This window comes from Psammomys obesus, unplaced genomic scaffold, assembly GCF_907164565.1.
Source record: "Psammomys obesus unplaced genomic scaffold, mPsaObe1.curated_primary_1811, whole genome shotgun sequence".
In the NCBI taxonomy this organism is placed as follows: domain Eukaryota; kingdom Metazoa; phylum Chordata; class Mammalia; order Rodentia; family Muridae; genus Psammomys; species Psammomys obesus.
In genome coordinates, this window is record NW_026590767.1 from 1,038,243 (window position 1) to 1,051,850 (window position 13,608).

A 13,608-nucleotide genomic window follows, 5' to 3' on the forward strand; every position below is an offset into this window, starting at 1 on the left:
TTATACACTATTCTTTACTCTTCTAAAAGCTCCCACTTTAAATGTGGCTCTGAGCAATTACAAATCAATTAGAACCTGCAATCAGACCTCCAGTTCCCGAGTCTGTGTTTTCCCTCCATATAGACAAATTGCCCTTCTTTGTTTAAGGTCAGCTCAGTAAGGTCATTTGACTAGTGAGTTGAAGTTGACTGGGACTAATTATAACTTGCCATGTCTGAAGCAAATCAGTGTCCTCATAAGGGATTATTTGTTGTTTCTTCCAGGCAATTTCTTTCCTCACACCCTTGGCTGTTATTTGTGTGGTGAAAATTATCCGGCGGACAGACAAGACTGAAATTAAGGAAGCCTTCTTAGGTAGAGTATTCACAATTCTTGCTTTAGGGGCTGGGAATGATCTTAATTAGATAATCACATTTGAAAAAAATCTCATTTACACCCAACTGATTTTTTTCCTTTGATCAAAATTAAACTGTGGAAAAATAAGATAAGCACACATACACACACACACAGACAGAGAGAGAAGGAGAGAGAGACAGAGTCAATCCTACTGGGCTGTTTTAGCAAGCAAGATACTTTAACCTGTTTCTAAATCTCTAGCTTTTTAATCTCCTGGAAAACCAAATTGGATTGATTTTAATATGTATATACTTTAAATAAGTTACCTAGACATTCACCCCCAAGCTCAGGGTTAGTATATTCTGTGGAATTGCCATCCTCTGGGGTGGAAGTCTGGAAACTGAGGTTCCTCACTAAGGGATGTATTTGTTAATTACTGGGCCTTAGCTATAAAAACAGAGCACGACACTCCTCTCTTTTCTTAGTAAGGGAGTATGAATGAGGTAGAGTGTGTCTGAAGGATGAAGAACAGTCAGAGGCTGGTTTTACGTAACCAAGCTTTAGTTAGGTCTGTCTAGTTGAAAAGAGTAATGTTGTTTCCTTTTCAAATTAGCTCGAGTAAATAACGGGTTTAAAGACAGAGCTAAAATAAGCAGTCTTATCAACTCCAAGAAAAGAAGGGGATAGGACATCAGTGCCCCATGGGACTGCGGTGGGGACAGAGCAGGAACGTTAGGAGCTATAACCACCTCTGTCTGAAATATGCCGTCCCTCATCTCCGTCCACTTCCTGTCTCCTCTCCTGGGTGTCTTGTTTTTTTCTGCCACAGACCTTTGCTTCCTGTGGGGCTTGGGCTCACAGCTTTCTCCCTACGCAGACACATGCAGCTGTTCACCTCTGTTTCTTGGTTCCAGTCTCCTAGGTGGAGACTTTGACTTGGTTGCTTCTACAGGCTGAAAGCAAAGTCATGACTCTGGCCAGCCTGAGGTTACACACTCACGTGCTCTCTGGTCAGGCGTGTTCTCTGGGCTGCTAACCTATAGACTGAGAGATTGGTCACATGGCCTTGGTCACTGGTTGTGATTACAAAACATTCCAAGCGTGTTTTTATGGGGATGGGAGGCATTGATACCTTCCCATACCTGCCCTTAGTGGCCGGGCAGTGTTTGAATGGGTATTATTGTGGTCCTCAGGACATGCTATTGGGACCCTCTCTGTTGGCTTAAAAATCCCTTCACCTCGTTTTATACTATAGCTGCTCCCTCACAGAGCCCCAGGATAAACGACAGGGGGTAAGAATGTCCGTCATGGCTACGGCTCTAAGTTACTGCTGGCCGTGGAGCTGGATTCCTGTGATGTCTCTAAGCAATGCCTGGTCACCTCCTCCAGACATTTTCATTCTCAGCTGAATCTCCCTTAGAGTGATGCTTCAAAACTGAGCTCCATGTGCTGCCTCCAATGTGGCAACTAAAAAGGAATTATTGCCTGTTCTGTTTGTCTAAATCAATGAGTTCCTGTCCTGAAAATGACGAAAAGCCAGCTGCGTGAAGGGGGTTGCAAAGAACCTATGCCTTTATGAAGGTTTGGAGGCAGGAAGGGTGACTTTAAACATCTGGGTCATAAAATGAGGTGATTTGTAAGTGAGCCTGGAATTCAGAACTCTTTTAGGGAGTGGGAGTTTAGTTGTCACATCCATTCTGTGCTTGAGGGTCTTTAGAAGATCTTAACCCAGGCATTTACAGCTGAGACACACGTATTCCCCTCTGCTGCATACAGACAAGAATGGCAGTGTTTGCCCCAGGTGGCATCTAGCTTGCAGGTATTTAGGCTATGGGATAGCTGGGGGCTCTGTTATGGAAACATTGGAGTACTAAAACTATAAAAAGGACAGGGAATGCCCAATATACCACAGCACCCTCAACACCAGCCCCGAGCAAGTCAACCTGTAAGACATGGCATTTGAATTTCTTCATCAGACAGTCTTGTTTGTGTTTCTGATTCATCAGTCAAAATGGTGCTGTCAGATGCTGTTAAAACACCATATGAGCCAAACTTGTGAGGCTCTTATGAGTCAGGCAGCACCCTTGCCTGGGGCTATGCACTCTCCTGCCTGTCTAGGACCAGGCATCTTTCTAGAGGATGAGGAAGGTTGGGATAGATTCCTCATGAGGGATTCCTGCATCAGTACCCTGCCATTTTGATGCCTTCTCATCAGTACCTTGTCACGTTGTATCATCCAGATAATAATTAATCAGTCCCATGTACTTCCAGTATACTGAAGCAACTCCCACACTCCCAAATGTCATCACACCTGCTTCATATCCTTCTCTGTCTCTTTCAGGCATTTGGATCATACAGTGCATTTGCTGTTTTCTAGCTCACTTACTTCAAACCTTTGGAAAGGCTGTACTGTGTTATGATAAGCCCAGCCAGCTCTGAGTCTGTAGGAGGGGCATTGTGCTCTGGTTCCATGGAACTGTATTTGAAGCTCACTAAAATTTATGTGGGACAATGAGAGATCAGCCAGTGAGGCCTTCTTATAGATGGCTTATCTGCACTGAGGCCATGCTCCCAGGATAAGAGTGAGTGGAACTCTCCTAGAAAGCACAGTGGGGCCAAGCCTAACAGGGAAGAGACTACCACCATCCTTTCTATGCTATCTCACAGTTTGTTCATTGTCAAGACTCTCAGAGAGAATCCTGCCAAGATAGCCTAGGAGATTATCTCTGTTCTGCCTCTTACCTTTGCTCTTAGCATGTGCGAGAGAAGGAAGCTGACACTTCAGGCAGAAAAAGTCTGTGTGTAAAGACTATAGTCAGCAGATCTTCCCATGCTCTCCATGCTAAGATCCAGTCTGTATCCTGAACTGCACACTGGGAATTTTGATGGCAGTTCTATGGTACTGACCCGTGCTCAGCTCTCCAAAGGGGAGCCCATCTCTTCTTCTCCATCTCATTCATATGTGGCCGGGAACGTCCCACCCCCACTCACGTGTTCAGTTTCTTCTTTTCGTGAGTACCCATCCCAACATTCCCCATTCCTTCCCTTTCTTACAACTTGCTAAAGGCGGGTGCCCAGGTGACTGTGATGGCTATGCCACAGCACTTTCTGCTCGGAGCACAACTCATCTGTCTTCACCAATAATAATGAATCACTCAAGGAAGGTCCTTCCCCAAAACGCCCCCCGCCAGCTCGCACCTTACATAAATCTGTGTTGGCATGAAGCAATTAATATTTGCCGAAAAGCTCACATGCTTTATTACTCAGCCAAGCAGAAAAAGACCTCCCTGGGCTTCTGCTGCTTCCGTGAGACACTTGTCCTTCATCACACTGATGGTGATGCCTGTTCCTCTTACATCTGCTTAACAAACTGTAAGAGAGAGGGTCAAGGCTTTTGCAGGGGAGGGGTGGCAATTCATGTTGCCACCCCTTTTGTTCGGTCTGCCCGTTATTCAGCAGGTTTCCAGGCTGCTTGGAAAGGTCCGTGGGCTGTATATTTTTAAATCATGTATTCCAGAAGTTCTGGCTGGTTTAGATGGCACAAGTCACCTCCTGGACTCTCCATTGTCTTGGAAACAGTGATTGATGGACAGCTGTTGGCAGGTGGTGGGCCAGTGATGAAGCAGGCCTGGTGAGGCTGTCCTGCTCTTCAGAAAGACTCTGGCAGCTGCTCTTATTCGAATTATGTCTGAGGAAGTTGCCAGGAAGAAATAAAAAAGTTATGTGTCTTGCTACCAGTAAAAGACATTCTACATGCTGTTGTATTAAATCTGTTTATATCAGGCGAGAAAGTGATAGATGGGCTTGTTTGTGAGACTGAAAATTCTGGTCAAGAAGGAAAGATAAATTTTATGTTGTAGGAATGTGGGATTTTTATGGGACAACCTCCATAATCCTTCCCCAATTATATTTTGACCTAGAAACAGAACTTCCCATTCTGTTTCTAAAGTATTATTTAACAGCTCTGTGGTCATAAACTAAGTCTAATTATAGATGATGATGATGATACTCATGATGGTAAGATAGTTATGGATGATGGCGATAATGGTGGTGATGATAATAATGGAAGTGATGGTAGAGATGGTGATGGTATGTTGATGGTAATTATGATAATGGTGGTGATAATGATGGTGGTGCTGATGATGGTGGTTATATGATTTTTTAAATTTGAGACCCAACTGTTCTTTTTCTCCTGTCTGTTGATTTTGTTTTATAGCGGTGTCCTTGGCTCTTGCTTTGAATGGAGTCTGCACAAATACTATTAAATTAATAGTGGGAAGGTAAGTTGCAAAAAAGAAACAAATGATGGTTTATACGACAAAGTTCATCTGTGTGGCAACCCTGGCCAGAGGACACTGGGTAGGACAGCCTCCAGTGTGTCCAATTTTTCGTTAAATTGTGGCTCTTCTGGGATTTCTGACATTCAGTACAGATCTTTTCTTTCCTTAAAAATTATAAAGGAGAGGAGTTCATGTATAAGAGAGTGTCCACTGGCTGGGTGACCACATTTTCTTTTGGCCAAAGCCTGATCTCAGTGTTTCCAGAGCCACCCACTGCTTTCTCAGACCCTGGCCAGGCTTATTCATTTGTCAGTTTTGGCCTTTAACAAATTAAAAAGATCACTTATGTATTGTTCTCTTTGGAATGAGATATATGGGTTGGCATTTCAGATCTGGCTTTATGACACACTTCCCTACTGCTCCCCCCCTAAAAAAATGATCTCTAGTTTCCATTTGTTTTTCCTTCTCCTCTGGCTTCTCAGGTAGAGTCAATCTCCACAGAAATAAGAAGCCCAAAGGTCTCAATACTGCAGCTCACCTGAGCTCCTAATATTAGCTCCTGGCTTTGAACAAATGAGGTTCCATTTACAATCTCAGCATTTATAGATTATCTGCATAATGCAGGGTGCTGGGCTAGGCAGCAAGGAATGGACGATGGATTAAACTTGGCTAATGAAAGACCAGTACTGGGATGTCTCTCCAGATCTCCATGCTTAGCATGCATTTGGGCCCCAGAGGAAGTACTGATTCTTGGAGCTCACACCCTGAGGTTCTAGTTGATTAGGTGAACAACCATTTTGGAGAAACACTGGCTAGGTCTGAAAAAGATAGCACAGCAGCAGATCTGATAGATCACAGAGGCACTCTACTTAGGTCCCAGAACTAGGAGGATCAGTGTTTGAGTCCATATGTGACAACTATCACCCAGTACGCATGGTAAAAGGGAGGCATGCTCACAGCATTAGCAAACCTCACCCATGGCTTGCACACAGCAATATTAGTTGATTTGCTGCAGAGTAATAAAATGGCACACATCCATATCAGAATCCCTACTTGAGCAGGGCATTCAGACATGTGGTGAAGTGTGTTGGGCACACGATTCAATTCTGTGGCTCACAGCTTATGTCTGCCACTTATGGATCCTGAGTGACCTTGCCCCGAGTGTTGTCACCTTCAGCACCCTGACCCTGCTTTAAGGATTCTCACAGGTACTATATCCATGGTGGATGTGCAGTCCCCGGCACTGGATCTACACCCAGGAATAGGCTAATATTGGCCGTGGTTACACTGGAAGGCTTGGCTTCAGTGCCAGTGTCACTCTTATTTCCTCTAGATATCTCTGTCCTACTCCTGCTTTCAACCAGAGACACCAGCCTGGGTCACTGAACTCCTCACACTGTGTTTTGAGTTGTCAAGTTTCCCAGCCAGCTTGAGGGCTGCTACTTGAGGAAAGACAACTGGCCACCAAAACTTGGCATGCAAGGATGTCAAGGCCTAGACTCTCAGAACCTGGAAGCAGGGTCTAGATTGGCAGAGCAAGACAGGAAGTCCCCCCTATTCTGCTGATGCCATGCATAGGTGCCTACAGGAAGTCCCACTATCTAATGCTCAAGACCTCACCTTTGGCCAGGTCCTGGTTTCTCCCTTTTAAAGATGTGGAAATGAGGCTGGGGAAGGCCCATTTCCTCTCTAAGGTTAGAAAACCATCTCCAGTTTACCTTTCTGACCCCAAAGCCTGAGCGTTTCCCCAGCATCTGTGTCTTCTGAAGGGCCCTCAGGGAACTCCAGTTGATGGCAGAGGGGGCTGGCAGAGGGGCGGGGGCTGTTGGGAGGAGGGATCAGTTTGGGGCTCATCGTGATGGCAGTGTTGTACATTGAAAATGTCCATGGTGTCTTTTGTAGACCTCGCCCCGATTTCTTTTACCGCTGCTTTCCAGATGGGGTAATGAACTCAGAGATGCACTGCACAGGTGACCCCGGCCTGGTGTCTGAGGGCCGCAAAAGCTTCCCCAGCATCCATTCCTCCTGTAAGTCCAAAGTGAAGACACTTCTGTCCTCCCGCTCACTTTCTGGGGGGGGTGTAAGCGGAGGGAATGGTTTTGGTACTTGAATGTTAGCATGGTGGAGTTCTCTTGACTGTGGAATGGATGGCTTCCATGGGAAGTCATGAAAGAATGTAGCCAATACTATGGATTTTACCCAGTGTTGTGTATGTTGCTTTTGTGGGCTTGGAAGAGTGTGAATGGTATCACCTGAGAATTTGACAGTATAAAGGGAATTTACCAAGCTCCCCAACACCAGATGTTCAATTCAGTATTGTGTCTAGTATTTTTAAAATTAAGGTATTATGTGTATGAAAAAATATATAATATGTATGCATATACATAAGGCATATGAAAATAAATATGTTCTCACGCACACCTCAATATATTGTTTTGCTATAGATGCTGGAGCATAGGTCAGCTTGATACATAGATTAGTCTGAACCAGCAGCAGTCTGTAGCATAGCAGGAAAATAACCCACAGATCTCTGAATTGTGCCACATCCTGTCTCTGCCTTTCTGAGCCTTGGGCCCCACTGTGTTTAATGGCAATAGGAATACCTCCATTCTCTGTAGGAGTGAGGATTCAAGTCAATGATAATAATTATTAACACTTCAGGAGCACCCTTCAGACCAGAAGGAGGAGGCTCATTGCTTTATTTAATCCCTCAAGTATAAGGCACTTGGAATCTGGGCTTGTAACAGTAGCTCTCCCTGTTACTATTTATCACCAGAGCTGGGTTCACTCTAGCAGTGTTTAGTGAATGATGCAGGCACCAGGCATTGGTGCTAGGGATCCAAAGATAAACAAGACAAAATACAGCCCCGGGAAGCCCACAGGTGTAGCAGGCTGTCTGTGATGTTATGACTCTTGGGATAATTGGAGACGGTCTCCAGCCGCAGGTGACTGACAGCTCGGAATGGGAAAGGCTCCTGTCAGATCGTGAAGTCCTCGGTTCCCCAGAGGTCTAATAATTATTTACTTTTGGCAAGCCTCTTATCTTTAATGGGATTTCTTTCCAAATCCTGTGCCAAAGATTCACCTTACCAGTTAGTGGCTGAACTGAGAATCATGAGAAAGCGTCTCTGCATGAACATTTTGCCCATATATGCTGGCACCTAGGGTCTGTCAATAAGCTATAGCAGTGGCAGGTGCTTTAAGAGGATTATTATCAACCCTTGTTGCAGAACCGCAGCCTGCCAGGTTGGGACAGGTATCATCCTGTACACAGAACAGTGAAGGCAGCCTCAGGCGTGATGGTGTCTTCAGCCTTTTACTACAATGGAGTGTTCACACTCCATGTCAGTTAAATAAATGCCTCATTTTCTTCTCCATGGCTTTGAAGATTATAGTAAGTGGAATACTGCACCTCCTTCCTCTTAATAAATCCAGGCCCTAGTCTCAGTCTCTAGAACCGATAAATATGACTTTTTTTTTAAGGGTTGGAGTTAATAATACCATAATAAATAGTGGAGATTTGCCAAGAGAGTTACTTCAGATTCAACACACACTCACACACACACACGGTGACTGCATAAGAAAATGGATGCTTTAAATAGCTTGACCGCAGTAACGATTATCTGTGCATGCTTTTGCTTTAAAGAAACGTTAGTGTTTAATTACCAAAGCAAAGCAAAACAAGACAAAACAATCCCCAAGCTAAGAATATTAAAATGAACGCTTGAAGTTAGGATATTCTGAAACTCAGTGATCAGTGTTTTTGTAATAGACGGGCAGAGGGGGTTGGAGGTAGAGACGGGAAGAAGGCTAAGTGAAGACCCAGCAGGATGGAGTGACGCAGCCACAGCCAGGGAGCACTTGGATCTACCAGAGCAGGAAGTGCTGAAGGACTGGTTCTTCTGTGGAACCTAGAGGAAGTGTGGCCCTGCTGATGTCTTCATTTTCAATGTAAGAATCCCGGTCTCCAGAGCTATAAGGGAATGGGTATCACCAAATTTGTGATAACCTTTCTCATCAGCCTAGGAAGTACATAAACAGAGCCAGGGCCAATGCCGTAAGTATGAAAGAGTTGGCTTTAGAGCTACCATATACTGCCTTATAGTGCCACTGAGGTGCCTATGGCAAGGACATGGTGATAGAGGAAGATATGACCCAAGGTTGTTAATGGCTTCAGTCAGAACCTGAGCATGCTTTTTCCAGTCTTGCTTTCCTCAAGTCACAGTTACAGTAAGTGTGTTGTAAGGTGAAGTGCCAGCTGGCAGGGTTTCTGCTATATTAAATTATTATACCCTTATTGTCAAGGATTCCAAAGTTATAATGTTTGGAGGGATGTGGAATAGTATTAAAGGTGAGAGTCGGCTCCTCTAAGTCCTCCATCTATTTGATTGTAGGTAAGATTGCTCATGTGCTCTGTCTTTGATGTTGTTTCTTGTATATGTATGTATTCCATGTATGCATGCACATGGCTGTATAGATTCATGTGTGTAGATGTACAGGTTTGTGTTTTGCATGTGTGGAGGTTAAAGGTTGGCGTAGAGTATCCTCCTTGGTTACTCTCCACTGTATGCTTTGAGGCAGCGTCTTTCACTGAATCTGGAGCAGAGTGGGTGAGGCTGGTTGACCCATATGCTACAGAGCTCACCTGTCTCTCTGCCTTGCTGGTCTGGCCTTCGGGATGGGTATCATCATTTCCTGCTTTCCTTATTCCAGAACGAGGACCTGGGGAATCCTAACTCAGCTTCTCGTGCTTGCCTGTCAAGCTTCTCACTAAAGGAGCCATCTTCTTATTGTCATGCTTCTTGGGGTATATTCCATCCTCACTAGACTTGCTGCTAGTGTTGAGTTTGAAAGGTTTTAAAATTTAAGATCACTAGAAAATGAAACCTCTCTTAAAAATGGAAAAACTTAATCCTGGCTTCTAAAATAATTGACTGAGGACCAGAGCTCAGGTTTGTGTCTGCTGGTGCATTTGAACTTGAGCATGAAGTAGCTCTCATGTGAATACCTCTAGCTGGCAAGACTATGAACCTCAAGAGATGAATGACCAAGCCTTAAAGAAATGTTTTAGATGTGAATTCTCTCCTCCTCCACCAAGAAGCTGCCTCTCTCACAGGCTAGCTCTTGCAGATGCCTTGTTAGTTCTCCTCCTGTCTGGGGCTGCCCACAAAGTAAGTCAGAAGGGGTAGAAGCTTGCCTGGAATCGCAGAGAAGCACCACCGAGGAGCAGCACTGTACAGGGATCACACACCCTGGGAACAGCTGATGGCCAATTCAACTTTAATTCTAGAGAACAAAGGTTATATACCGCTTGGGGAGAAGGTGGGGCCTCCAAGAATAGGTGTACATAATTGGTTGGAACTAGGCACTTCAAGGATGCTTGATTTGTATTATTCAGCATGCTCCTATCATATGAATGGAAACACAGTACCTAATTAACATACAGGCATGGGGAGGGGAGAGCTAGTAGGGAGCTATGTCAGAGGCCACACATCAAATGTGGTTAGGGGAGTCTGTATCTAAAGACACTCTCCAGATGAAATCAGGCAGAGAGCAGGGCACCCCTCAAAGGGAGGGAGTTTTGCTCATAATGGCTATCCAGTCCAGGTGAGAACCGTCAGAGTTCCTCCAACAATGCAGGCTGCAGGAACCTGTGCTTCACAGGGTTCAGAGCAGAGGCTGTTACTACTTCTTACCTCAGACTCTCTTTAAGACACCAATGTGTGTTTTTGTTGGCAGACATGTATAACACAGCCTCTGGGTTTTGATGGTGTTGTTTTCATCTGCACTTCTTTCCTGACTTGTGACAGGACAGTGTTGGAATGAAGGGAGCTGCCTTATCTAGTGAGAAACCCATCAGTGCTGTATCCTGGGTTTCTTATTGTCTCTATTAGGATACCTCATGAGTGGTGTGACTGTTTGCTCCTCAGAAGGGATAACCTCAGTGGACCCTTATTTTGTTACAAATACTCTGTGTTCCCTAAAAAGATCAAGTGTCTAGAGTTGAGTGACTGGATGAAGTGGATCCCAAGCCAAAGCGACGTGGGCTGAGCTCTTCTGTTCAGAGGTAGCTGGTGGCTGGATGTAACCCATAGCCTCACATTGTCCTGTAGAACACTTGGTGTTTCTTCAAACTTAAGAACAGATATCAATTTGTTTTGGAAACAAAAGAGCTTGGTCTGAATCTCCCTTAAGTAGCTGAATGGCTCCAGTGTGATGTGCTCACACAGCAAGCAGCAAAGCCCCACAGCAGCATTCTCAGGGGATTTGCTCTGCAAGACTGCCCTAGCATCCCTGATTGGAAAAGTAGAGACCACAATTGCATGGAGCAAGTGGTTTTAAACTAAGTATTTAAAGAAGAGTTAGCATTGTGCCTTCTCCGGAACCTGAATATGAAGATGTATGGAACAGGGAAATGTCTCAATGCTTTACTGGGTATCAATTAAACTTCTGGGATATATACACCCCCCCCCACACACATAAACACAAACACACATATAAGGAAGAGGTAGCAAATCATGGTCCGTCAAGCTATAAAGAAGCATGAGGGAAAATGGTAGGAGTTGAGAACTCCTTCCCACCTCTGATGAGAGCAAGAGCATACAAGTATCAACATGTGGGCCACTTCCAACCACTGTTCCCATCTATAGTCATTCTGTAGTGAGACACCAAGATGCCCCTTCATCTGCTTGTTGTCTGTGGCAACTTTCACTTTACAATGGCAGAGCTGAATAGCTATGAAAAGGACATAGGGCCCATGGAATTATAGTTATAATCTATCCTTCATGGAGAAAGATTAGCAGCCTTGCCGGCAACAATATTGCAAAACAGCAGTATCACAAAACATTATTAAGTTAGGATAATAATAATGGCAGAAAAAGAGAGGTAGAGACAGGAGGAATTGTGGGGTTGAAGGCAGTCTAGACTACATAGCAAAATTCTTATCTTAAACCAGTTGGGCTGATTAGATTTTGTTTTGTAAAGTTGATCCAAGCTTGAGTCATCTGGGAAGAGGGAAAATATCTCCACAAGATTGGCCTTTAGGCAAATCTGTAGGGCATTTTCTTGAATAATGATAGATGTGGGAGAGTCCAGCCTACTGTGGGTGGTGCCATCCCAGGGCTGCTGTTTCTGGGTGCTATAAGAAAATGGGCTGAGCAAGTCATGAGGAGCAGTCCAGTAACACCATGGCTTCTGATTCAGTTCCTGTCTCCAGGATCCTGCCTTGAGTTTCTTTCCTGACTTCCTTCAGTGATGGGCTGTGTGTGATGTGGAAGTATAAGCCCTCTAGACTGGGTCTTCAGGTTGCTTTTAGTCATGATGTTTACCACAGTAATAGAAAGCAAACTAGGACATGGACCAAACACAGAACAAGCAAAACATTCAAGCAAGACCAGTGTACTCAAATGTACACGTGGATGTTTGTGGTTGTTTGTTTGCTTGCTTTGTAAATGGTGCTGGGGACGGAGTCCAGGACCTCAATATTCCTACGCAAGTGCTGTACCACTGATTTTCATTTCCAGCCCTGGCCGTCTCACTTTTAAGCAACTCTGGCACAATATGAAACGGGGCAGCTTACGGGATAACACTTTTATGGCAGAGAAGGTATAAAGGCATATCAACCCTAATTGACTCTGTAAGCCCTGGATGTTGAGCAGATACTGGGCTCAGCACTGGGTGGAGAGGGCAAGGACAGACTCGACTCTGTGCCCTCCTTGAGCATGAGGGCAAACACTAGTGTTGGAATGCCGTGTGATGGCAGTTGGGGAACCTAGAGAAGCAGAGCCAGCCTCTAGGAAGGACACTTCTGTAGTTTCTCACCAGAGAGTAACAAGAGTTACATGTCTTGGGATTTTTATGCTCTTAGTGTGAAAGTCCAGGTTATCAGTCCTTTCCATGTGATGGAAGGGCTTTCTTTGCCTTTGTTTTGGAGGCTGGGGCTGTAGCTCAGTCAGTATCCATGTTTGCTTAGCACACACAAGGTTTGGCACTGAATCAGCTGGGTGTGGTGGTGGATGCCTGTAGAGACCAGCGATTAGGAGGTAGAGTTCAAGGTCATCCAAAGCTCCACAGGGAGTTCAAGGCTAGCCAGAGCCACGTGAGATCCTGTCTTAAAGGAAAGGACATTTATCTTTTGCTTTTTTTTCCTCCTTTGAGACTTCATAAGGACCCACTCTGCACCTCTGGTTATCTGAAACTTAATAATGACACACCTTACTGAGCTCTACTTCTGTGTTTATTGTCCCATTCACTGGATGTGTCTTTTTAACTGGGGACTCTGTCACTTCCATTTCTGTGCCCCCTCTTTCTTTTCTAGGTCTGAATAGGCAAATGTGAGTTACTCTCTCATCATCTCTTCTTTCCTTTTGTCTGTCTTTTGTTCGCTTTATAATCTCCTCTTGGAAATTTAAAACATGTAGACATGTACAGATTTCTATAGATTTGTCATTATGTTATTTTTCTATTTTTAATTTCTAAGAAATTTAACACATTGTTCTTCTTCTGACTGATGGAATGTCTTATTTATTTCTCTGTATTCAAGTTTCTTTTTTTATTAATTATTTATTCACTTTATATCCGGATCTTAGCCCCCCATTTCCTCTCAACCTTACCCTCTCTCCTTTCTCCCCATCTCTCCTTCCCTATTCCTCAGGTAAGAGAAGCCCCCATCCAAAAATCTACCCCAGCTCATCAAGTGGAATCAGGACTGAACAAATCCTGTTCCCCGGTGGCCTGGTGAGGTAGTCCCACCAGGTGGGAGTGATCAGAAAGCAGACAACAGAGTCCATGTCAGAGACAGCCCCTATTCCCTTTCTAGGGAACCCACGTGAAGCCTGAGCTGCCCATTTGCTACCTCTGTGTAGGAGACCTAGGGCCAGTCTATGCATGGTCCTTGGTTGGTGCTTCAGTCTCCAAAAGCCCCTCTGGGCCCTGGTTAGTTGGTTCTGTTGGTCTTCTTGTTCTTGGCACCTCCATTTTTCCTTCCTCACAT

The 13,608-nt window shown here is 44.6% G+C and overlaps 1 protein-coding gene across 2 annotated transcripts in view; it reads left to right on the forward strand.

The window, feature by feature from the left end:
- Positions 1-13,608, forward strand: part of Plpp4 (phospholipid phosphatase 4) — a 130,116-nt gene that overhangs the window by 60,864 nt on the left and 55,644 nt on the right. The window contains exons 3-5 of one of the 2 annotated variants that reach the window (XM_055608897.1): positions 264-354; positions 4,553-4,616; positions 6,519-6,643. In XM_055608897.1, the coding sequence (XP_055464872.1) occupies positions 264-354; positions 4,553-4,616; positions 6,519-6,643 (280 nt within the window). The remainder of the gene's footprint in view (positions 1-263; positions 355-4,552; positions 4,617-6,518; positions 6,644-13,608) is intronic. The other variant, XM_055608898.1, reaches the window with a different exon arrangement.